We start from the raw sequence: 24,843 nt of genomic DNA on the forward strand, positions 1-24,843 counted from the left end.
CTACCCCTCCCGCTAGAAATGAGAACACATTTATTTTCCCGTTTATTTAACACCCACCCTACCCCTGTCCCACTCGTGTCCAACCCGACTGGCCCAGGCCCGCACAGGGCGCAGCAGGGAGCCGGTCCTTCAAAGCAAACCCTAAAAATAAATAAGCATGGGTCTCCGCAGTCCGGGGGCTGACGTCCGGTGGCTATCCAGGTCCGAGTCAATTCACTAGCAGCGAATCCTCCTCCGAGGCATCCCTGGAGGAAGGGCAGTGTCAGCGGAGGCAGAAGGCATCAGTTCCCTCCGGCCCGCTTCCCTTCCCCCAGCCAATCTCCAACCCGGCCTCGAACCGAACCTGCCGCAGCAGCAGAGGAGGCTGCAGGCGGAGCCGCTCCCGCGGCGGAATTTGCCCGAGGTGGGGCTGTCCTGGCACTGCGCGATGTAGGCCTGGAGCTCGCTCTCCTCGGCGCCCGCCCCGCCTGGGTGCTGGGGAGAGATGCCCAGACACCGACATGAAAGTGGCCTCCGCCTCCCAAAGCCCTTGAGCTGTGCCCTCCCCTCCCCCTCCTCTCCAGCCATCTGCATCTCCTCTCTGTTCCTCGTGGACCAACCAGGCTCCCACCTGTGGGCCTCTGACTTGCCGTGCCCTCCACCTGTTGTTCCTCACGGTTCGCTTCACACGGAGACGATCCTTGACCACTGAATGTGTGCACACCCTGCATATCGGTCAGTTGCTGCCCTCTGCTGTGGCTCCAGCGCCTGGAGCCTTGCCTGACACAATCTGGATGCTTGACAACCATCTACTGACTTGAGTACACACAGTGGGAGCAAGGTCTAAGCTTGTACACCCAAGGCTGACACACGTGTGTGATCTTTCAGTGCTAGAGCAGGACCGCCAGGCCTCCTCAGTGACAGAAGCATGCCTGTGGGATGGCTGTATCCGTGCCCGGGCACAGCGGGGTGCACACCTGCATTGCCAGCTGGAGTGAACATTCTAGCTTTCAGCTGAGCCTTCACCCCTCTCAACCTCATGGGGCCACTCTCTCTTCTCCAAATCCTTTTTGGCTCTAGGTTTTTGCTTTGGCTCCTTCTCCTGGTGCTCCCTCTCTCTTGGGGTTCCTGTCTCACCAATCCAGAACTTTATGAGATGATGGAAATGTTTGATCTCTCTGCTGTCCACATCTGGTAGCTACTAGCTACACTGGCTTTTGGGCACTTGCCATGTGCATGGTATGAGTGAGGAACTGAATTCAGAACTGTATTTCATTTTAGTTAAAGTCAAAATTCATATAGTGACATGTGGCTAGACATTAGTACTGGACAGCACATTCTAGAAACTTTCCTGGGCTCACCTCAATACCAGTCTAAAGCAGGGGTCCTCTGTAACTTTCCATACTTCCATTACACCCGTCGTTGGTCGGTCATCATACTTCCGTTTGTGCACCAGACTGCCTGCGCAGTGGGCTTGGACAGACCATGTACACCTGCTTTCCAGGATGCCCAGCACCCAGCACAAGGTTTGGCATGAGATAGGTCCTCAAATATGTTTGCCAAAAGATTCTGTCTACCTGCCACCCCATGTTCTGCTCTGACCCCCACAACCTGCAGGACCACCACCATTCCCCAGACCCAAACAGCCCCCACAGAACAGAGTGGCTGGAAGCAGGGCTTTTGGAATCAGATAGTCCTGGGCTAAGCCAGACTTCACTGCTTGCATAGAAGCTGACCTTTGGCAAATCCCTGAAACTCTGTGACTTGGTCTCCCTGTTGGTCAAAGCAGACGCAGGAACCCTGCCTGGCCCCTGATTCTGAGTCGCCCTCTCCTTTGGCTTCATGGAGTCTCCCTCATTCTCTTCCTGTGTCCTCTCCTCACCCCACCATGTCTTCCCAATACAACTGCAAGGGCTTGGAGCCCCAGTCGGGGCCTGTGTGTGTGGGTGGGTTGGTCCATGGGGAGGCCGGCCGGGAGGGGGCGTGCAGGCCGGCGGCTGACCTTGATGGTGTCATAGGCCCCGGTGATAAGCGCGATGAAGAGGCTGAGCACCATGTAGATGAAAAGGCTGATGAAGGAGTACAGGTAGAGCTGGGAGAACAGCCAGACCAGGCTGCTGCGGCCCTGCTGCGCCTGCATCGCCGCGAAGGTCACGAACATGTCATCCCCGTTGATAAGCGAGAACAGGCACTCTGACACCATGGACAGTGAGCGGAACTGCCGGGGACAGGGAGTTATGGGGTCACAGGGGGCTGAGGGCATGGCTGTCAGAGGGGACGGTGGACAGAGGACCAGCAGGCACGACGGGGCCACCTGGGGGGGTGTCACTGAATAATGACAAGGTCACAGGGTCAAGGGCAGGATCAGCAGGGGTCAGAGAGACAGTGGGCAGAACTGTTGCTGACCTGCTGGTCAGATAACACAGGTCGAGATAGGTCATTCAGTGTCACCAGGTCAACAACAGATAAACCAGGAGTCAGAGGGCTTAAAGTGAGAAGGGGTGCCAGGGACTGGGTCACAAGCACCACCCCCTGGTCCTGGCCAACCCCTACCTTCACGTGGTAGGGACCCAACACGATCCAGCCACAGAAGCAATAGCCCAGGTAGATGACAGCCACGCAGCAGCAGAAGCGCATGACGCTGGGCAGGGCCACTCGCAGTGTGGCAATGAGGATCTGTGGGCAGCAAGTAGGGGACAGCCGTGAGGGCATAGCCACAACCCAGGTGGGCGTGCGGATGGGACGAAGAAGGCAGGGCCTGTCTGAGGGCACACTGGGGTGACCACAGAAGCGAGGGGAGCTAAGAAGGGGCCAGCTGGAGCTGAGGGGGCCCCATGGCTAGACCCAGCGGGGTGGGTATGAACGAGCAGGCTTGTGCCCCTGCCTGGGTGCAGTGACAGGTCTGCCTGGGGTGGCCAGGTATGGGGAAGAGGCTCATGGCAGGTCCTCTGCAGGGGCTGGTGACTGTCATCTGTGAGTGAATTGATCTGGGGCTGTGGGTTGGAATTAAGGGAGAGGTGGCCGTGCGTCTCAGAGGCCCTGGCTGTGAGTCTGAGGCTTACATTGTACTTATGGAAGAAGGTCAGGTAGCGGATGACGCCGACCCAGACGAGCAGCGTTGAGGTGCCCAGGAGGATGCTGCAGACGTCGTAGCTTGCCAGGTTCTAGGGGCAGGAGCAGTGTCACCCCCATCAGGCCTGGCCCTTCCCTGGGGATGTGGCCCCGCGCAGGCATCAGCAGGGATGGGGGAGAAGGGGACCAAGGTCTCCGGGAGCAGATGATGGGGCTCCGGGCAGGGTGTGGGCAGGACCCACCTTGGCTTCGATGCCAATCTTCATGATGGTGCCGGAGATGGTGAGCACATCGCTGGTGACCAGCAGGATGTACCAGCCATTGACAAACTCCAGCCGCTCCCACAGGCTGATGACCCGCCCCCGCTGCCGCCTCATGAACCTGACGAACTCCTGCAGGAAGAGGCGGGCGGGGTGGGGACTGATCCAGGCACAGGATGCTCACCACTGAGGCCCTGACCTTCCCAGAGCCCGGCGGGGCAGGGGGCGGCTCTCACGTTCTGCAGCAGGAACCCTCGGAGCAGCGAGCGGGCGCAGAGCAGGAAGGAGAAGGCGCAGGTGAGGATCACCACCACGTCAAACAGGAGCCGGAAGCTGTTGTCTCCTGTGGGGAGGGGGCCAAGGGCTAGGCTGTGGTGGGCAAGGCAGCTGGGCCAGGCCTAGGGGGCTAAGGGGCTGGTTTTGGCTGGTCAGCGGGTTCATGAGTTTCTCTGGGTGAGTAGGGAGCTTGGTCCGTGCTGGTCTGGGGCTCAGGGGCTCACCGTGGCCAAAGACGCTGGGGTGCTTACACTCCTGGATGTGGGCCTGGGTCTCCAGGCTGATGGGGATACGCCCACTGTGTGCCTTATTGTCAAATGTGATCTGCAGGGGTGCGGCAGGACAGGAGGGGGAGGGTAAACCTTGGTAGACCCAGCTCCCAGACGATAGATGGTCTCTGTAGCCCCTGCTTCCCCTATCACCCCCATGCTGCCCATGGCCAAGGGTCCCTAGCTTCAGAGCTCAGGAGCCCTATGCCTCCCACCTGCCAACCCCATCACTGGCACACCTCAGGCACCGTGGGCTCACCAGGATGCTGAAGGTGTAGCAGTCTGGGATTTCATTGTTGATCAGGCTCTGGAGGTTAATGGTCTTTAGCTGGAAGTGGATGGTGACGTTGATCAGCCTGGGGGGGAGGCTTGGGTGAGGGGGAGGGGGCTCTGCCTGTCCCTCTCACCCCCCCCCCCCGGGGCCAGCGCTCCTGCCCCACCCTGACTCTGCAGCTGGCAGAGGAAGTGTCACGTGGCAGGCATCCTCCACCTGGGGGAAGTGGCTGTGGGGAACTACCCCCCCACCCCAGGATGCCTGGAGTCCTGCCTCCCCCACCCTCGGCCCATCCCTGGGACAGCCCCCTTCATCAGGCAGTACTTGTGGAATTTGAGCGTGAGGTTCTTGTAACTGGTGATGCCATCCGAGTGGGAGAAATCATCAGTGGGCGGCACAGGGGGTCTCTCAGGGGGGTCCACCCGGATACAGTCTGAGGACAGGGAGTCAGGGAAGGGACACTGGGGGTGGGGGAGGCACAAGCAGGTCTCCCCAGAGTCCCCGACAGCCCCCTTCCCTACATCACTTCCCTGTTTGTAGTTGAATATTTGCTGTTTGCTCCTGCTGTCTCCCCTGAGGGTAGGGCCCAGTCTGTCTCATTAGCTACACGTACCCCAGTGCCTGGCATTCAGTGGGCTCCCAAATGTTTAGTGAATTAATGACACTGAGATATAATAGCTCTTTCTGTTTGCCAAGCATTCTTCTAATCATCAAATTATTAACGATCACGAGAACCCCACCTCCCAGATGAGCAGGAGGCAGACTGGGATTTGAGTCCCAGCAGCCGGGGCTCCCAACAGCTGAGCCCTACCCTGCCTACTCACCAGTGATGACCATCGGGTCGATGTCAAAGGTGTCATTGGCTGGGTCCACGTGGCCCCAGCGGTAGTACCGCTGGCAGAGGGCCAGGGCTGAGCCGTTGGCCCAGGGGCCGCCCCCGCCCCGCACGTAGGCGTACTGGCCCAGGGACACATCGGGGAGCATCAGGTACTGTGGGCCAAGAAAGGGAGGGTCCATCAGCCCTGGCCGCTCTCCCCCGTGGGCCCACCCGCACCCACTTGCTCCTGGCCACCCGCACCTGGTTCACGGCATGGAAGATGGCCTGGTAGAGCTGCTCCCGCGTGTAGGCTGCAAAGGTATCGTCCACCCCGTCCGAGTAGCCCAGCAGGAAGAGGTGCCGGAAGGCAATGGTGTTCTCCTCCCGGAAGGTCACTGCCAGCTGGTTGCTGAGTCCAAACAGGATGAGCTGGTGGGAGGGACAGGGAGGACTGGTATGGCTGGGATGGGGCCTCCCATGGTGCACGAGTAGAGGAAGAGGAGAGGGCCCACCCCATAAAGGCATGCACACCTTACGTCCCCAAGGTGCTGCACACAGTGGCTGCATATATAACTCCCAGCAACAGCTAACATTCATTCTGTGTTTACTGGATGCTGGGTTCTGTGCTAAACCCAAACTTCCAGGGTAAGTACCACTATTGGGCCATGTTACCAAGGGGAAATAAGCGTGGTAACACGCCCGAAGCCACAGCACTAGACCAGAGCTCCTTACGGCAGGGGCTGGGTCTGATTCACACTGGAGTCCTGAGAGCCCAGCGCAAGGCCTGGCAAGGGAAGGAGGGACAACTATCTCTTCAGCCACTGAATCAGTTCCCTTGGGAGTCAGCACAACATCAGACCGCCAGGGTCCAAGGGCCAGCTCCCAGTGCTCATTTGCTGTGTGACTTTGGATGAGTCCCTTAAACTCTCTCGATCTCAGTTGTCTCATCTATAAAATGGGGCGACAGCAGTTGCCAGGACCTCAGAGGGCATCTGTGAGGTTAAAATGAGCTGCTCCCATGCAGATCTCAGAGGTCTTCCTGATTGATCAGTGTCACTGTCACTATCAGTACACTGCTGTGGAGTCAGGACTAGGTTCCGGCTCCAAGACTCTCCTTCAAGGAAAACAGCGGCCACAAGGACCATCCTGCTGGGGCCCCTAAGGGTCTCACCTGCACAGTGACCACCAAGATCTTCACCACTTGCAGCATGAGCTTGAAGGGCTTACGGCCCTTGGCCCGAAATTTGTCACAAGGACTCATGAAAAAGTACTTGAGACGGCGGCGGAGGTCCTCCTCTTCCGGAGGGGTGGTAGGGGCCGGAGAAGCCTCCGCCCGGGTCCCATACCCAGGGCTGGGGGTCAGGAGGCGCTCTGTCTCTGTGGGATGGGAGAGGGCAGTGGGGACCAGGCCTAGGCAGGTTCACCTGCCAACTGGGGAGGCAGGTCCTATCCTCCAGCCAAGAGAGATCTGAGAGATCTAAGGAAAACAGGAAAATCCGCAGCGTTGTATGGATACGTGCAGCAGTGCTGCTCAGAAGTTACAAGTTACTTAAAAGGGCCTGAGTTGATTCCTGACCCTGCTGCAGGGCACTCAGCCGCCCTGAGCCTCAGCTTCCTCCTCTGCAAAATGGGGCAATAAAATCTCTCACCAGGACGCTGAGGACTTGATACTTACAAAGCACTGAGTCTCTGAGTCTCAATAATTCCACAGTGAATAGAGGCTATTCTAAGCATTGCTTACTCCCTTCCATTCTGACCAGCCTAAGAGGGAAGTCCAAGTTTTCAGCAACTGCTGGGGTCAAAGCTGATCACAGCAGTCCAGAACTGTCCCTGACACACACACACACCTCCACTGGGAGAACCCTGCTTCTTTCCAGGGCCTGGCTGGTCCCCTGCCTGGAGCAGCCACCAGGATGAATGTGGGCACTGTCAGAACCTGTCCTGCAGGAAGGGCCAGCTCTTGGCTGGTCCCTCTGGAGCTCAGATGCTGTAGTGGTTGCTTACCAGACAGTCGGATGGGAAACTGGAGGCTGGACCACCTCCCAAGCTAACCCACCCCAGACTCTACCAGCCAGGACACCTTTCAGGTGTCTCCAGTTGGCTTAAGAAGGGAAGATCAACACAAAGCGTCTTCCTCCAGGCTCCCCTGCAGGAGGCGACTGAGTTCAGGAAGGTTGAGCTGGGTGTGGAGGTCTGAAATTGAGTTAGGCGCCTGGGTTCAAGGGCTCAATTCCTCCAGTACTCCCCCTGAGTTTAGAGAAGCTGACGTTTGCCTCCTGGTTTGGGGAAGAAGGGCCTGGAAGTCACACGTGACGGGTAGAGAAGCTTGGGGCCCGCTGTCTGAGTTCCAGCAAAGCTAAGCAATCCGAATTTAGGCTCAGAATGCAAATCTTGGGACCCTCGCCGCCGCGAGTCGGAGAAGCTGGCGTTCCGCCAGCTACCTGAGATTAGGTACTCTGAGCAGGGCCTGAGTTCGGGAAGGGCAGTCTGGAGTCCCGCCACTCTGAGATCGGAGAAGCTGGTGCCCACCTGCCGCCCAGGTTCTAGGGGCTGTCTGCCCATATCGCCGCCACGGAGAAGCGGGGAGGTCAGCACGGGAGTTGAGGAAAGGGAAATCGGGAGCTCCGCAGCCCCAGGTCGGAAAAGCCGGCCGGCCGACCGCCGCCAGCGTTCGGGGACCCGCGGGGCCGCCCGCGCCCTCACCTGAGCCGCGCGGGCCTACGGGGCCTGCCATGCCGGGGCGGGGAGCGCCGGACGCCGGCGGGCGCTGCGGGGCAGCCGGGGTCCGAACGCCCGCCGCTGTCACTGCGGCCTCTCTCCCTCGCGGTGCAGCTTCAAACCCTCCCGTATCAGCTGACTCGCGCCCCAGTCATGTGACCAGGGCGGCCAGAGAGCCAGGTGACGGGATCCGGTCCCGCCCTCTGCGCCACGACGACCCCTGCTGGAGCAGCGCGCATGCGTGCCTTAACTGGCGCCTTGCAGCCCCCAGGCGGTCGCGAGGTCCTAGTGCCGACGGGTGGGAATTTGCTGGGGGATGGGCAGGCTGTGAGCGTGCCAACGTAGGCCTGGCTCGGTCATGGCTCTGTCATGCCCGCATCCAGTGCCAACCTCTTGACTTCTATGTCCAGTACTTGACTCCTTACCCTCTGGGGGATCAGGTGATGATCCTACATTGTATCTCAAATTCTATCTGCCGGCTCCATCCTCCCAGAAACCCTGCGTTACTCTCAACCCCTTCCGCTTCTGCGTCTCATCTGAACTATCATCAAATTTTACTTCATTTCCTAATTATCTCCTAAGTAGGAACGCTCTTAGTCCTATGGCTATCAGCCCGGCGTCCCCCAACATTCCTGGCCTGGACCACTGCAACAACCTCCCTGAGCTCAGGCTTCCATGCCTGGTCTCCCCGCCCCCATCCCACTCTCCACCCAGCAGCCAGAAGTGTTTTCAAAAAATAATTCATATCAGTTCTCTGTCAGAACCTACCAGCAGCTTCCCATTTCTCTGGGATGACAAGCAAACTCCCTACTTCAGTCTACTAAGGCCTTCTGTTCAGGCCTCCCCCTCACCTCCTCCCCAACTCATCTCTCAGTGGCCCCAGGGCCTTTGCATTTTCTTACCCTAGAGCATAAACATTAACAATACAGTCTTTGGAGTGCAGAAAATTGGGGTTTAAATCTAGACGCTCCCAATCACTTCTGTGTCTTCCAAAAAGTCCTTTGAATGCCATGTGCCTCGGTTTCCTCCTGTGCAAAATGGGATGCTCAGTCATAGTTACCTTCCTCATGGGACTGTTGAGAGAATTAAATGAGAAAATGCAAGACCATAACACAGTTCTGGGCAAACAGTACTGATGATTAAATTATTGGTTATAGGGAATTATAAAGCCCTTTCTCGGGAAAGCTGTCCCCTATCTAAATCAGAAGTCTTGTGCTTCTCGAATGTACCATGTAATTACTTTTTAAATTTTTTTTTTTAATTTGGGGGGGAAGGGTAATTAGGTTTGTTTGTTTATTTGTTTAATTTTATTTTTTAATGGAGGTACTGGAAATTGAAGCCAGGACCTTGTGCGTGCTTAGAATGTGCTCTACCACTGAGCTAGACCCTCCCCACAAATGTTTCTGAACTCAGTGAAGGCCAAGGCCATGCTTACCTTGCTCCCTGCTGAGACTGAGCCATCAACAGATGTTTGCTGAATGCATAAATGAGCCACCTCCTTTGTCCCATGGGGTACCTATAATGTAGGCTTTGAAGGGCTAGGGGTAAGTTAGGGGAGCAGATGGGGCAGGACAGCCCACATGGTTTTGTATCAGCCTCCATTATCAGCCCACTAGACTGTGAACATGCCAGACGTTCCAACATTCATGGAAAAGCCAAGTCCAAAAGGAAAGGATTCTGCTTAGACCACCTGCAGGGTGAGTCTGACCTTGACGGGTGACCAGGTCTGGGGGAGCAAAGAGTGGTGACTGCTGGAATCGACTGGAGTGAGACCCAGTCGGGGAAGCTGGGAAGTCTGGAGGAGGTCATGGGGGAAGCGAGGACACTGAGGTTCCAGAGGGATGGCTGGCTCAGGCCATACCTTCCCATCTCCCGAGGAAGAGGCTGTGCATTGGAGAAAAAAGAACAGGAGAACCACAACACAGAGCCAGGAGGCAGTGGGAGGATTTTACTAACTGCACAACATACAAGTTTCCCAGGCGCCTGTGGGTGCCAGCCTGCTCGTCAGCCATCCGGTCCCAGCAGTGCCCCTTGCTCCTGCACCCACTTGGGACTATCGCCAGTAGGGAGGACTGGGCTGACGGTGTCACGGGTGGGAGAGCCAGGCTCAGGGTGGGACTCAGAGTTGGGGTCAGGGCTGGGCACAGTATCCGGGTCGGGGCTGGGACCAGATCTGTGGTCAGGGCTGGCCGCAAGGTCAGAATTGGTTTCGTGCCCAGGCTCAGGGTTAGAAGATTTGACAGAATCAGGGGTGGGGGTAGATCTAGAGCCAGGGATGGTTTGGGGGTTGGGATTGGGGAGGGAGCCCAGTACAGAGCCAGGGTCAGGGCCAAGGCCAGAGCTGGGGCCGGGGCTGAGGCTCAGGCCAGAGCCGAGCACAGAGACTGCATCAGGACCCAGGAGCGAGACCTGCCCCGGCCTCAACATGGAAGCAGGGCTGAGGCCCAGGCCGGCGGCAGCAGCCGCAGCTGCAGCCGCGGCAGCGGCCGCGCCCTCATGCACCCGCTTGTGCTTGGTGAGGCTGGAGGCTTGGCCGAACGCCTTGCCGCAGAGCTGGCAGCGGTAGGGGCGCTCGCCCGAATGCACATGCAGATGCTGCAGGAGCGCCGAGCTCTGCCCAAAGGCCTTGGAGCAATGGGGACAGGCGTAGGGCCGCTCGCCCGTGTGGATGCGCAGGTGGTGCTGCAGGTTGGAGCTCTGGCCGAAGGCCTTGCCGCAGTGGGGACAGCGGTACGGGCGCTCAGCCGTGTGCGTGCGCTGGTGCTGTAGCAGCGCCGAGCTCTGGCCAAAGGCCTTGCCGCACTGCGGGCACGGGTAGGGCCGCTCGCCCGTGTGCGTGCGCAGGTGCTTCAGGAGAGCCGATCCCTGCCCGAAGCCCTTGGCGCACACCGGGCACTTGTGGGGCCGCGGGCCGCCGTGCGTGCGCAGGTGCTGCGCCAGCAGCGAGCCGTGCCCGAAGGCTTTGCCGCACACGGGGCAGTGGTGCGGCTTCTCGCCGCTGTGGCTGCTGCGGTGCTTCAGCAGCGTGGAGCGCCAGCCGAAGGCCTTGCCGCACGCCGCGCACTGGTAGGGCCGTGCGCCCGTGTGGATACCGCGGTGCTGGGCCAGCGTGGCGCCGTGGCTGAACGACTTGCCGCAGTCGGGGCAGCGGTACGGCTTCTCGCCACTGTGGGTGCGGCGGTGCTGGCTCAGCCCCGAGCTGCGGCGGAAAGCTCGCCCGCAATCGGGGCAGGAGAAGGGCCGGGGCGGGCTGGCAGGTGCGGGGAGCACCGCTGGGCTGGTGGCCAGGACCTCGGGGGTGGCAGTGAGGTCGGACGAGAGGGGATCCAGGTCTGGAGCAGCAGCCGGACTGAGGGTGTCACTGTTAGGGTCAAGAACCAGGGGAACGGGGCCGATGACGTCTGGGTCGTCAAAACTTGAAGACATGGGGTCAAGATCTTGGGGATCCAAGTCACGGGTCCCCGAGATGGAGCTCGGAGCTTCCACATCCGGGTCCAGATCCTCGGAGACAGGCTCCAGATCTTCATAGCTGGGGTCCACATCTTCAGAGACAGTGTTGAGGTCTTCCGGGTCAGGCTCTGGCTTTTCAGAAACTGGGTCTAGCTCTTCTGGGTTGGGGTCTAGGTCTTCTGAGTCGGAGTCAAGCTCTTCGTAAGAGGGCCTCAGTCCTTTGTGGCCTGGGTTCCTGACCAGGACGGAGCGCCGCATCCCTGGTGTGGAAGTGCCAGCCGCTTCAGGAGCAGGGTCTGCAGGATGAGGACAGAGGGTGGGTGGAGGTAGGTTCTGCGGAATAGGGGTTCTTTTGGAGCCTGGGCAGGGAAGGGAGAGGGGACCAGGCCACACCCCAGATCCCACTCCAGGACACACACACGATTTCTTCTCTTGTCTTGTACTGAGGGAGACTTTCCATTTGCCCCTACCAGGGCAGGGAGAAGAGGAACCCTAGTGGGACATGAGGGGCCCCTCCTTACTCAGCCCCACACCTGGATGGAAGTCATGGGTCCCAGCACTAGAGGTCCCCAGTACCCAGCTCCATGGCTCTGCCCCTCTCTCCATCCTGGGTTCCTCCTCTCCTGGGAAGCTTGGGTCCTGTGGAGGAGAGAGTCCTGGATGCCTATCCCCTGGACCATGGCCCCTTCACGGGAAGAGTGTGGGTATCTGGGATCATGTGCTTGTCACTAAGTACATGGCCTGAATCCCATGGTTGAGGGTGACGTATCTGGGGGTCCCTGGTAGGGAGGGTGACCTCTGGCTCACTTCCTAGAGTGGAAACATCCTGACCTCTGAAGCCTTGATCTGGGTGGGGGTGGGGGGGTGGCAAACAACATCTGGTCCTCCTCCTGGGTCACTGGGGGAGGGGAGGGAGACCTTGGCTCACTTCCCAGGGAGGATACAACCTGAATCCCGAGCCTCACAGTTCTGCGATAGGACTAAGTGTCCAAACACCTGGGTTCTGTCTTAGATGGAAGACGCTGACCGCTGAGTTCTACAACTAGAGTGAGGATGGTGATGTAATACGTGGGACCTCTGGAGGGAGCAGGGAGACCCATGGACTCATTAGCCAGGAGGGTAAGGACAGGTGTCCATATACATGTTTGCCCAACTAGATAGAAGAGTCTGAATTCTGACTCCTAACTGGGAGGTTGGCAAAAAATACCTCTGGCTTCTCTTGGGTTACTGGGGGGACACCTGGGCCATCTCCTAGGAAGAGAGTATTCCTGGATGATTGACCCCATGGCTGAGGTATGGGGATGGGTGTCAGGAGACTTTGGTAACTTCGTGGGAGAATTCTAGATCCTGAATTCCAGCTCCATGGCTGGTGGTAGGGAGGGGGATGGACAAACAATAGCTGGGACCCCTTCTGGGGAGCAGGGGGAGAATTCCCTGTAGTAGGGTGATGTCTAGAGCTACTCACCCCCTGACTAGACACTGGCAGGGGGTTGGGGGGCAAACAACAGATCTGTTCCTGGGAGGCAGGGGGACTTCTGGTTTTCCTTCTGGGGAGGGGGACATCCTGAGCCACAACCCCAGAGCCGGGTAGGGGGATGCAAACAGAGAGGGCTGAGTTCCTAGATCACCTCCTCAACCCAGATCCCACTTTGAAGGGTGGTGGGGTGATGTTGGCTCCCCTACTGGATTTCCCAGGGGTTGGGGGACAGAGGGTCCCTTAAATTGGCTCCTGAATTTCCATCTCTGAGCTGGAAGCCAGAAGGAGAAATAACTGGGGTCCTTCCTGAATTTCTGGGGGGAAGGTGGATGCCTGGATCACCTCACGGGTAAGAGGGCTTCCAGAACTCTAGATTCCAAGACTGGAGAGTGAGGGGAACAAGACCTGGGATCCTGGGGGTCAGAGGGAACCCCTGGATGCCCCTTTTGAGGAAGAGCCTCCTGAACTCCCGACCCCAGGCTGGAGAGTGGGGAGAACAATACTTGGGGCCCTTCCTGGGTTCCTGACGGGGCGGGGGCCCGGATCGCCTCCAGAGGAGGGGGCTCCTGAACTCCCACCCGCCCAGCTGAGGGGTGCCCCCCATACCTCCCGATGGACGGCGCCCAGCTCGGGCCGGGCCCTCCCCCGGGTCCGCAGAGGCGGAACGGGAGCGCTAGGCCCGCGGGTCGCGCGGCGCCCCGCATTGCGCCCGCGGCCCCGCTCTCCTGGGCCGGGGCGGGCGCGGCGCGGGGCGAGGGGGTATGGACCGAGGTCGCTCCGGGCCGCGCCCCGCGCCGCAGGGGTATCCCCACCCGCCCGCCCCCCATCGCGGCCCCCGCCCGCCCGGCCCGCTCGCGGGGACACTCACCCGGCGCCCCTCGCCCCTGCCCGGCCCGCCGCGCCCGCCGGCGCCCCCGGGGCCCGCAGGAAGCCCCCCGCCCGCCAGCCCCGCCGGCGGCCCCCTCGGCCCAGCGGCCCCGCCAGGCGCTCCCGGGGAGCGAGAGGGGCCGGCCGCGGGCCGCAGCGGGAGCTGCTGGGACTTGTAGTTCGCCCGGGCCCGCCTCGGCCGTCGCCATCGCTGCCCCCGCCCCCCGGGCTAGCCTTTGTCCCGGCCCGGCCACCTGGCCGCGCGGCCGCGCCTTTGTCTGCGCCGCGCGCCGCCCGCGCTGTCCCCGCCGCGGCCTCTCCTGCTCTGCGACTCTCTCAGCCCCTCTCCGTCCCTCTGCGCCCCTGCCTCTCTCTGTCTGTCCCTTTATCCCTCTGTTAGTGTGTTTCCCTCCGTTTCAATCTTTGCCTCTCTTCCTGTCCCCTTTTCTGCCTCTGTCCCTCTGTCTCTGTCTTGTCTGTTTTCCTCTCTCTCCCCTCGTCTCTGCCTCCCGCCCATGTCTGTGACTCCATCTCTGTTCCAGAAACACCAAACGTTCTATCTCTCTCTTGTAGATTGGCAGTGCACATCGGCAAAGCCAAGACGCAGAATTTTCAGACTTGTGTATCTTTGCCCAGTCCAGCCTTTGTTTCCCCGTAAGACTCCTCCTCCAAGGAAAAGAGCTGGGGACACCGAATATTTCCCTCCTCCTACCCAGTGGCGCAGTGCTGTCGCCAGCAGACTCCCCGTGCCTGGTACTCCCTCTGGAGAGGCCAGGGCCAGGCCTGGGAAGCACTCTGGGCGGACTTTACCTGGAGACACAGATCCCTGTCAAGAGGGAGTGAAACGCAGCCCCCGCAGCTGGCAGCTGGGCCGGGATGTTCTTCACTGAACATAAACAACGGTCACAAAATATAAACAATCATCACACAAGGCCACTCTGTGACCGCGTCTGAGCCGAGATAGAGACAAGGACACTTTGCAGCCACAAAAATGAATACACATCCTTCTCTGATGATGACTGCTGCTTCTTCCCAATGACAGCCCCGGGTCCATCCTCCCACCTCTGAGATAAAAAGCACCAATACCCCGTCACAGACCTGCCCCCTGCTTCCTGCCAGCACTAGGCTAGGGTTGCTTGTACTCGCCTCAACTCTCCTTAAAACTACCCAGCTCAAGCCTGAATCTTATAAGATGCCCTCCTGTCCCCCAATTACTCTTTCCCCTGTGGGATCTTCCTTGCTGGAGCAAGCAAAAAAAAAATTTTTTTTTGACTACAGTTTAGTGTCCGATGGTCTTTGGCTGGTGAGTTTTCAAACCACCTAACCTTGAATGCAGCCTCAAGCAAATGAGGCCTCCAGGAGTCTTTGCTCTTCCTTCCCGAACCTTCTAGATCTGTGCTGGACTTCTGGCCTGGGACCTGCTTGCCACCTCTCTGTGGAAAAGCTCTCAGCAGCTCTGAGAGACTTGAGATCGCAATTGGATTATGCCGCTGGTTCCTCATCCTGCCGCCTCCTGGCTGATCCCATTACAAATAATACTTGTAATGACAGCTGTCGTTTCTGTCTGCCCAGTATCTCTGTCAGCACCTTGTCTTCCCTCTGTGGAGCCCCCTTCACTACTCCAGATGGACCTGTGTCTAACACAGCCCCCAGCACCATGAGATCTAAACTTACCAATCAGAGAACCCCGCCCCCTGAACAATAATGAGGTCTGGGATGAAGCCATGATGCTGGAGGGTCTCATTCTTCCTCTGGGATCATGAGCTGTACACAGGGCCTCATTCAGCCTGCAGCCACCTTCCCTGGTTGTCTGGAAGAACAGTCTGCAGACTGAAGCCAATCTATAACAGGATGCAGAGGTGAGAGTTGGAGAGACAACCCTGGCTATATTGGTTGAGCTCCTGGATATAGCCACACCTGAAGCCAGAAGCTCTGTCTTTCCAATACCAGGAGCCAACAAATTTCCTGGGTATTTGAGCTAGTGGGATTCTGTCCCTTGCATCCATGACAGTCTTGACTAATTTAGAAATTAGTTCCTCGAAAGGGAAAGGTATTGAAGGAAATAGCTTAAAATTTGAAATTGAGCCAAGGTTAGGTAGAGGGTCATAGCCACCACATACACATATCTTCATTATAAAGTGAACAGGGCTTCAAGATTTGTGCAGTGCACGACCTCCCCAGATGTATGTGGCAGCATCATGGAAGAGGCATCCTCAGGAAAGCAGAACTCTGTTATGTGGAAGAAAAACAGCTGATTAAATTGTTGCCTATTTTCTCTTGGCACGCTAACCTTGTGTCTCCCGAGACTCTGGCTTAAGTAGCTTTGGAGAAAAATATCAGGATGCTGGGATATGTGGACGCTGTCATGAAGCCTTCAGCAAGGTCTTCCAAGACAGGCACAAGCTCCCTCTATACACTCCTTCTTAAAGCAGAGCCTAGCACTTGCTCAATTTTGTGAGATTGCCAGAGCTGAATTCTCTGTCCTGAGTGAAAAGAGGATGTTAGTAATGAGGTGAGAGGTAAGATTGGGATTATCAGAGAACTGGTGGGCATTTGATGTTTCAGCCTACTCTCAAACACTGAGCACTGAACACTCCTGCCTATAAATATACAATTACCTTCATTAGGAAGAGCCTATTGGCTGAGTCGTTCCACCCTCTAGATTGTAACCTGGGGCAATACAGATGCTATGGGGATGGGCAGGCACAGGTCTGTTGCTAGGAGACAGGATTCACTAAGATTGAGCTCCAGACTCCAAGATCCTGGTGAGGTTGGAGGAACCAAATCACCCAGGCATCCAATCACAGCATTCCATCCCTCTGGGCACATGATTGGTTCACAGCTGGGCAGGGGACTCAAATGAGCCAATCAGACTGTTTCATATATTCCAATGTGAGGAGTTGGGGGGAACACCCCACCCCTTCCTTTGGGGCTTTAATGATAAGGATTTGGGCTTCTAGTTTTTCTCTTTTGCCACTGCTTGGAGGGACACGAGGCTGAGAGACAGCAAGGAAGAGAGCATGCGTCTGATGGGGAACCACATGCTTGATGCTAGACCTAATTAAGGAGTTTCTTGTTTCTAAGTCAACAAAATCCCTTTCTGCTTGAGCAGCTGGAGCTGGTTTCTGTTATTTGCAAAGAAAATGACCTAAGACAGTAACAAAATTTAGGCATTATTTATTGAGCTACAGCCAAGTGCTAGGCCCTGTGCCAAGAATGGTACATTCACATTTTATTTACTCCTTGTAACCACTCCATGAAGGAGGAACTGTTGCCCTCCCCATTTCATGGATGAGGAAAGTGAGGGTCAGAGCATGACATCACTTGTTCAAGGACAGAAAGAGATGAGGCTGTTGCTTGGTGATGCTTACCATTGACAAAATATTTTCCTTTCAAAATTCATCTGTTTTCCCATGTTCAATGCTATTTTTTATTCATCTTATTTCATAAGCCTTTTTGGTTTTTGTAGTTCCTATGAAATGCCTTTTCTTGGAGGTGGGGTAAGTGGGATACAGGAAGGATAGACATAAATCCATAAAATACATCCAGAAACAGCATGATGTAGTGTCTCAGCACTGGAAACTTTCCAGCAAAGTTTCTGTTCTTTCTTGGCAACCCATCCCAGTGCTGATCAATCTTATTGTTAGAAAATCCTTCCTGTTGTGCTGAAATCTTCCTCCTTATAACTCCTACCCATTTTTCTCACTTGGTGTCTGGATTGCTTTAAACCACCCCTAGAACTGGGAAGAAGCACACATAATCCTGCAACTACAGCTACATGGAACCAAAGCAAGCTTTCTGAGCTTCCTGGCAGGCAAGGTAAAAAGGAAAAGCCTTTTTGTATACATAGTCTGGTCAATAAGCAGAACATCTTTACCAGGAAAGCCTGATTTTTATCCTGGGAATCATTGTAGGATGGGTTTATTGTAGTGGTTCTCAACCAGAGGCAACTCTTCCCCCCTAGGAGACATTTGGCAATGTCTGGAGATGTTTTTGGTTGTCACAACTGGTGGAAGAGAGGGAGTGTGCTACTGGAATGTGATGGGTAAAGGTCAGGGATGATGTTAAACATCCAACAATGCACAAGACAGCCTCCAACAATGGAGAATGATCCTATCCAAACTGCCAATAAAGCCAAGATTGAGAAATCCTGTTTTAGAATGAGATAATTCAGAAGAGTGTAATCTATATCATTAGTGGAAGCAAGGAGAAGAGGAAATGACCAGCTGGCCTCAGAGAATTGATGCCCATGAGGAAAGGGCTCCTGGCCAGGCTTGAGATTGGCTGTCACTGGTCCATTGGATTGGGGGCTTTGGTCTTTGAGGGTCTGACTACAGGGTTAGAGAGCTATGTTCATTCTCTGAAACCACATTCTCAACACCCTACAGAGGCAGTCCCCAGGCACGGCCACCAAGGCTCATTTTATCCCAGATAGAGCTGGCTTCTTGGTGCTGATCTCACCATACCCCAAAACCTTCAAAATGGGGTGCTGTCCAAGGTACTGGTCCAGGACATGCTTTCTAAGCCCTGTCATCCACTGGCTCCAGGGCTCCACCCCATTCTCTTTTCCACCCTTTTCATTCTGTCTCTGGCTGGACAGCTACCCCCTTGGACCTGATCATATCCTAATGACTCTTGTTGACTTGCCCCTGGACCCAGCTGTGACCTGGAGGCTAATTGCCCAGCCAGCCAATGCACCAACCATTCAGCTTTACAGCCTCTGACCACAATAGGGGAAATCACTGGGCCATTCTCAGCATATCTATCCTTCCATGCACCTTCTGAGTGCCATCTAGTCTCTCAATAATCAAAAGCTCCTTCCTACATCCTTGTCTTCCTCTCTCCTCCTTACCTTCATCTTCAGAAGGTGCACTGTCCCTTCTTGACCCCCAGCCACCCACACTGACCAGTGTGAACATTTCTTATTTATAACAATCTAATGATAGTGAGAGCTATTATTTATCTCCATTTTACAGAGGAGCAAATAGAGGCTCAGAGGGGTTAAATGACTTGCCCAAGACTTGTTTCCAGTACACGGAGGAGTCAAGATTTGGACTCTGTCCATTCAGCACCAAGAGCTTACATTCTCAACCCATCACCACACTGCCTCTGTTCAGCATGGTTAAGTCCATCCTCCCACATCATTCAGAACTTGTTGCTGCACCTGAACACCTTACACGGAGTCCAACCACCCAGTCTTTGCACAAGCTGGGATGGTCTCCCTGCCCAGAGTGGCCCCCAGACCCAGGGTCTGCAGAAGTATCTGCTCAGGGCTTCTCCACGGAGTCATTCTCTCCTGTAATGCCCCTGCCCCCACAAACACCCCATCCTCTTCCATGGCTAATTGATGGCAAGCGGTGGGATGTTGCCAAAGCAGTGTTTATTGCTGGCTAGGGCATGGGTAGGTAGGGATCTGGGGGGCCTGAGGGTCTACCTTCCCAGCACCACAGCCCCACTGGTGAGGAAAGCCCAGTGGCACATGACTCTCCTGGAGGCTTTCCCGTCTCAGCACTGCTGGGCCCTTGTACTTGAAGGGAAACTCATCACTGTTTTGGGTTGAGAAGAAGCGCTGTTCACCCAGTGGGGGCTCCCAGTGGCTATACTTGCACTGTGGAGTCAGGATGGGGGAGCTCAGCAGGGCAGCCTGGAGGGTGGCTGGCCCACCCAGGCCACCCTGTAGTCCCTGCACCACCCTGGGGACAGCAGAGAGTGGGGAGAGGCTCAGCCCAGTTTGGCTGATGATTGGGTCCTTGGGAGGGGGGCAAAAGGGGGCCCTAGATTGGGCTGACCCAGGAGCTGGATGAGACGCTGGAGAGAAACCCGGGTGGGTCCCTGGAATGACCCCAGGGCTGGGTTGACCCTAGGTGACTTTGCCCTAACCCTCAACCGTGGCTGATGAGTTGACCCTGACATGAGCCTTCGGCTGAGCTGGAGATGACCTGGTGCTGGGATGACATTAAGATGACCCTGAGCCTGGGATGACCCTAGAGTGACCCTGAGCCGACTTGACACTAATTCTGTGCCTGAAGTGATGGTATAATCTTCCTGAGATAACGCTACACTGACTTGGGGGAGGGGCTACCTGGTCAGAGAGATACCCTCTCCCCCTCCCTCACCCGCTGTAGCATCTCCTCAGTCACGGAGGCTGGAGCTGTTCTGTGCGGCATCAGCATCTTCTGGTTCATGGTTAAAAAATCTGGTTCTGGAGATTTCAGTGGGGTGGCTGAGATGAGGGGCTGAGGGAGGATAGGCAGGGTCCAGGGGAAAGGGTCGTGGGAGACTGAGCATAGGGTAAAGGTTCCTGGGCTAACGCTGACGTTGTCAGGGGAGGGGGACGGATTAGGAGTCAGGGAGGAGGGGGGAGCCAGGGTGGGCTGAGGAGGCCAGGGACGGGGCTAGGGCAGACGAGCCGAGGTTGGGGACAGAGAGGGGGCCAGAAGAGTAGGCTAGCGGGTCAGGGGGCGGAGCCAGAGTCTCGCAGAGGATGAAGGGTTAGACTCAGGAGAGGGTGGATATGGAGAGGGGCGGGGCCAGACCAGAGGGTCGGAGTCATGCAGGGGATGGGGCCATCGCAGAGTGCGGGTGGGATCACACGGGAGCAGCGTTGTTCAGGGACAGAGTTGCGATCTTGGTCCATGGGGTGGGATCTAGCTCTTCAGGAGGCGGAGCCAGAGTCAGGCAGTGGGCGGGGCGGGGTTGGCCAGGGGCGGAGCCACGGTTGTGTCAAGGGCGGGGCTTTCCGGGTGGGGAGTGGCTGCGCTCACCTCCGGTGTCCCAAGGCAGGTTGCTCCGCTGCAAGTGGAGGCTGGGCGCTTTCGGCGGCTTTGGTATCCCAGGTGGGGAATAGTCCGTACCCATGGAGGTCTGGAAGAACTGTCCGAACAGCGACGGCTCCCCTAGGGTTATGTGACTCTGCAGCTTCTCATGAGGCACGTGGCGTCTGGGTGGCTTGGTCGCAGGCAGCGGCTGTAGGACCACATGGCATCTGGGAAGTTCCCCGAGTCAGGGATGTCCCAAGATCATGATGGAGGGAAGAAGTGGGTGCTGCGTGACCTTGGACGGCTTACACCCTCTCTGGGTCCCGCGTGATGGTGCTGGGAGTTGGTACTGTTATCTCACTTTACAGAGAGAGCCACTGGGGTTTGGAGTAGTTAAGTGGCTTACCCTACATCATGCAAGTAGATCCAGGAGATCTCTGCACACATGTCAATCTCACCCCCATCTCAGGGCCTTTGCACTTGCTATTATTCACTCTGCTTGGGAAGCCCTTTTCCCTCATGAGCCCTGCTGCATTCTGCTTCTTCCTGCTGACCTGGCCGTGGAAGAAGTGCGTGGAGGTGGTCAGGTTGCCAGGACCAGGGTACCTGTTTCCTTCCAGAATGTGTGACTCCGGAGTCTGGTCGTGGTGAAGAACAAAAGGTTCTGCCAGAGACAGAGTAGGTCTTGAGCAGCTCTGGGAGGCTGCTGCGGGTGTGAGGGGCAGGGCAGGCAGCCAGCTCTCACCTGGCTCCTGGGCATAGAAATGTTCACCCTTGGTGGTCCTGTCATGGAAGAGGCCATCTCCAGGACGAATATTCACATAGTGGATGTGGGCTGAGGCCTGGGCCTTGTCATACCTGCAGATAAGGGGGGATGGGCAGTGAGGAGCTGTCTGATCAGGGCCCCTACACCTCCCAGGAAAAGGGAGAGAGGCAGGCTTCTCAATGGCCAAGAGAGGGGATGTTAGTGGTGGGAGATCTGGACCTTGCCTGTGGGTGATGGAGGCCCAAGGACACAGAATTGGCCCCAGAGCCTTAGGTGGCACACCCCACAAGCTGCCCTTGCCCCATCTTGGTAGGAGGCCATGGTCCCTTTGTACCTGTCTGGGGGCAGGACCTGGGGCCTGTAGGCTTGTTTCTGCTCCGGACTCATGGGCCCATAGCCAATCTTGATGTCTCCCAGTTCCACGCTGGAGGAGGCCTGTGGGTGGACGGGGTGGGAAGGTCAAGACCACCCAGCCCCCATTGCCGCCCCCACCCACTGCCAGCAGCACCAGCCCAGCCTCAACACACCCTCTTACACATCAAGGCAGGTGGGCCTGGCTCGGCCTGGAACTGTCTCTGGTAAGAGGTCCAGTCGTCCTGTCTCCTGTAGTCCCACTTGAGGGGACTGGGACCCCCTGAGGATGAGCAAGAGGAGAAGAAGAATGAGATCAATTTCCTGCAGCCTCTGGACCACTGGGATCTGATTCCTTGCCTGGGACGGGGAAGTGGGCAGTCCCGACTAGCTTGGCCTAACGCCTGTCTGGAAAACACCAAAAATAATAAAAATAATGAGAACAAGAACAGCCAGGAAGGTGGGGCGGGCATAGCTCAGTTGTAGAGCACATGCTTAGCATGCACATGGCCCTGGGTTCAATCTCCAGTACCTCCATTAACAACAACAAAAAAGAATAGTCACCAAGTATTGAGTTAGGCACTGAGGTTAAGTGCTTTGCACCCCACTGGGGGGGGGCTTACTCGTATTATTCCCACAACTTTTAGCCTCTCTGAGGCTCAGAGAGGTCGAATAACTTGCCAGAAATCACAGAAATTCAGAGTCAGAATGGAGTCAAATCCAGTTCTGACAATCCAGAGCCCAACTTGGAGGGTGTCTGATTGGTGATGTCCCCCAGGACTCCTATGGAGCCTCAGAACTGGGAAAATGAGAGTACTCTTTGCTGAGTGCTTACGATATGACAGGTGCATCGTACACTCTGGGCTTTTTTGGCTTCACCAGTAACAATAAAGTGGGGCCCCGTTGTTGCACCCACATTGCAGATGAAGAAACTGAGTCTTGGAGAGGTCGACTTGCTCAGAGTCACACAACTACTAAGGCGGCAGGGCTAGGGCTGTGGTAGTGGTGGTGGTGGTGACTTAGCAGATGTCTGACCCCAGAACAGCATTCATGACTCCTGCCCACTGCACGGGACCCTGGAGTGATTCAGGAGACATGCCCATTCTGTGGATGCAGAAACTGAGGCTCAGGGAGGCTCCAGGGTTTCTCAGCCTCTGCACAGTAGACATTTGGGGCTGGATAGTTATTTCCTGTTGACAGTAGGGAGCTGTACTATGCGTGGTCAGATGTTTAGTAGCATCCCTGGCCTCCTTCCACTCCTGGACAGTAGCACCCTCTGGGTTCTGAAGACCAAAGTGATCCCCAGACACCTTCCGCTGGGGGAGGTCGCAGAATCCCTGTCCGCCTTGAGAATCAGTAAGTTGGGCAAATTGCCTAGGTCGCCCGGGCGCGCGCTCACCGAGGTGGCAGCAGGGCTCCTGAGGCTTCGGGCAAACGTCGTGGGCCGGGAAGAACTCCCTGTGCGTGGTGGGCGGGATGCGCAGCTTGGCTGGGTCGCCGGATGGCACCGAGTCGCGGTCGAAGTTGAAGCGCGCGCCGCGGAGCTGCTCTCTGGCGCGCGCCGGCAGCTCGGGCCAGCCGAAGTCGGCGCGCACGGTGGAGAGGCCGGTGCGGGCGCGCGCGTCCGCGTGCACGTGCAGGTGGCGGGCCTGCATGGCTGGCGTGCGCGCCCGCTCCCTCCACGCCGGCGGCGACGGGGGCCGGTACACGCAGTGCGTCTCCGACACGCGCTCCCCGCCCGCCCCGCGCGCGTCCTGTTGGAAGAGGGACCCTCGGGGCAGTGGCTGGCACGGAGGCCGACGGGTCACGCCGGAGTAGGCGGGGAAGTCCCGATGCGACGTGGATTGCGTGGCGCCCACGTGCAGCCGCGCGTCGGGCCCCAGCGCGAAGTGCGAGGCCTTGAGGAAGTCCAGCCGGGACATGGGGCACGGCAGGAGGGCGCCCGCGGCCATCGCGGGACGACGTGGCGCCACCTGCGCGGGGGAGACGGGCCTGAGCAAGTGTCCGCTGAGGACAGTGCTCCCTTTTACTCCTTTCTGTGTGCCAGGCACTGGGCTCGGGGTTGGGGACATTATAAGAAACAGGTGCAGCCCCTGTGCAATTCCCATTGTTGTGCAACCATCACCTGTCCTCAAGCTGTCTGAGTCTACCCGCCTCCCACTCCTCCAGGCTCCCAGCATCCCGCTTAACCCAGTGGGACTCTGTGGCCTTTGTTCAGAGCTGAGGTGTCTCTCTCACCCTCTTCTCTGCCCTTCAGTGACTAGACCCTCAGATGTCACCTGCTCCCCTGACTCAGGCTCACCTCCTGCAGGAAGCCCTCCCAGACCACTTCAGCCCACAGCTATTTGCTCATGTCGATCTTTTTAGAAAACGTGCACCGAGAGTTTTAACGAAACCACAGTTTTTCAGTGTATATTTTGTTGCTTTTTCAATCCTTTTATCACCTGAAATAGTCGAAAGTCAAGAAGATTTCAAATAGGTTACAGGAAAATTTGACAGGTGAAATTACTAGCCAGGTCACCTTGGAATAAGTCATTGGGCTCCTGTGAGTTTCAGTTGCTTCATCAGGGATGAGGGTGGGGTACCTACCTCAAGAAGGGGCATGGGGACTGAGTCTTAGAAAATGCGCTTTACATAGGCCTGACCCTCAAGACTCCCTCTGCCTCCAGTCTTCCAGAGAATGCTCAGATATTCCATACAATGCTGCATTCTGTGGTGGTCCAGCTTTGCCCATTGTGACCCGAAGAGCTGCCCCAGACGATGCTGTCACAATGGTCCCCCAGCAACTCTGGAAACAGCTGGGAGGAAAATCAGGAGCAAGGCCAGGGGATCCTGCCTCCTGAGAGCTGGAGGGAGCCTGACCAGTAACTTGACTTATTGCAGTCTCAGTTTTGTCATCTGGAGAATCGGGTTGGCAATGGCAACAACTTCAGTGGTGAGGATTTGACGCAAGAGGCCACTGGTGTCCATTGTCATGATTTCCCCAGGTTTTCCTTCTCATCTGCTTCCTAATGCTCCTCCCACAGGATAGGCCAACCTCTCTGAGTCACACTGCATCACTTAATGCCACCCCAGGGCTCACAGACCTCCAAGGCAGCCTTAAAGACATCCATGCTCCCCACTGCCAGCCCCAGCTCCACCAGGAACACACATGTGTTGAACACATAGGGCTTCTTACTCATTGCAGTGGGGAGAGTTTACTCCACTGACATATCAGACTTGGGCTTGTCTTAGTTACTTCTAGGGAGGTTTAAGAAAGCAAGGCTTTGCAAGTGTCTATCGAAAGATGAATGGATAAAGAAGGTGGGATATATAGATATATATATATTATATGGAATACTACTCAGCCATAAAAAAGAATGAAATAATGCTATTTGCAGCAACACAGATGGACCTAGAGTGAAGTAAGTCAGACATGTGGATTCTGGCCGACAGAGTGCTATCTAAAACCTCAACTATGCAAGCAAAGCATTGTCTCTGCTTTTTAGGGCAAGGAGACAGGAGTGTGG

The 24,843-nt window shown here is 56.7% G+C and overlaps 3 protein-coding genes across 6 annotated transcripts; all 3 read right to left on the minus strand.

Annotated features, from left to right (window-relative positions):
- Nucleotides 1-19: 19 nt before the first annotated feature.
- On the minus strand, nt 20-7,814 carry MCOLN1 (mucolipin 1). The gene is made up of 14 exons (XM_032466295.1): nt 7,651-7,814; nt 6,119-6,324; nt 5,209-5,376; nt 4,955-5,120; nt 4,455-4,563; nt 4,116-4,212; nt 3,812-3,911; nt 3,548-3,654; nt 3,294-3,443; nt 3,042-3,143; nt 2,533-2,655; nt 1,982-2,197; nt 344-474; nt 20-245 (listed from the first exon to the last, which is right to left on the minus strand). The coding sequence occupies exons 1-14, from the start codon at nt 7,679-7,681 to the stop codon at nt 209-211; spliced, it is 1,743 nt and encodes a 580-aa protein (XP_032322186.1). The 5' UTR covers nt 7,682-7,814; the 3' UTR covers nt 20-208.
- Nucleotides 7,815-9,593: 1,779 nt separating this feature from the next.
- ZNF358 (zinc finger protein 358) lies at nt 9,594-13,683 on the minus strand. 4 transcript variants are annotated; one of them, XM_032466290.1, is made up of 3 exons: nt 13,461-13,515; nt 11,649-11,754; nt 9,594-11,411 (listed from the first exon to the last, which is right to left on the minus strand). In XM_032466290.1, the coding sequence occupies exons 2-3, from the start codon at nt 11,719-11,721 to the stop codon at nt 9,670-9,672; spliced, it is 1,815 nt and encodes a 604-aa protein (XP_032322181.1). In that variant the 5' UTR covers nt 11,722-11,754; nt 13,461-13,515; the 3' UTR covers nt 9,594-9,669. The 4 variants fall into 4 exon arrangements, with proteins under 4 accessions (XP_032322181.1, XP_032322180.1, XP_032322183.1 ...); XM_032466289.1 differs by lacking the exon at nt 11,649-11,754 and having other exon boundaries at nt 13,461-13,683; XM_032466292.1 differs by lacking the exons at nt 11,649-11,754; nt 13,461-13,515 and adding an exon at nt 13,199-13,221.
- Nucleotides 13,684-18,839: 5,156 nt separating this feature from the next.
- On the minus strand, nt 18,840-23,286 carry TEX45 (testis expressed 45). The gene is made up of 8 exons (XM_032466301.1): nt 22,734-23,286; nt 21,511-21,617; nt 21,318-21,418; nt 20,963-21,075; nt 20,772-20,881; nt 20,224-20,425; nt 19,576-19,661; nt 18,840-19,067 (listed from the first exon to the last, which is right to left on the minus strand). The coding sequence occupies exons 1-8, from the start codon at nt 23,284-23,286 to the stop codon at nt 18,840-18,842; spliced, it is 1,500 nt and encodes a 499-aa protein (XP_032322192.1).
- Nucleotides 23,287-24,843: the final 1,557 nt, after the last annotated feature.

Source organism: Camelus ferus, chromosome 22 (genome assembly GCF_009834535.1).
Source record: "Camelus ferus isolate YT-003-E chromosome 22, BCGSAC_Cfer_1.0, whole genome shotgun sequence".
Taxonomy (NCBI): domain Eukaryota; kingdom Metazoa; phylum Chordata; class Mammalia; order Artiodactyla; family Camelidae; genus Camelus; species Camelus ferus.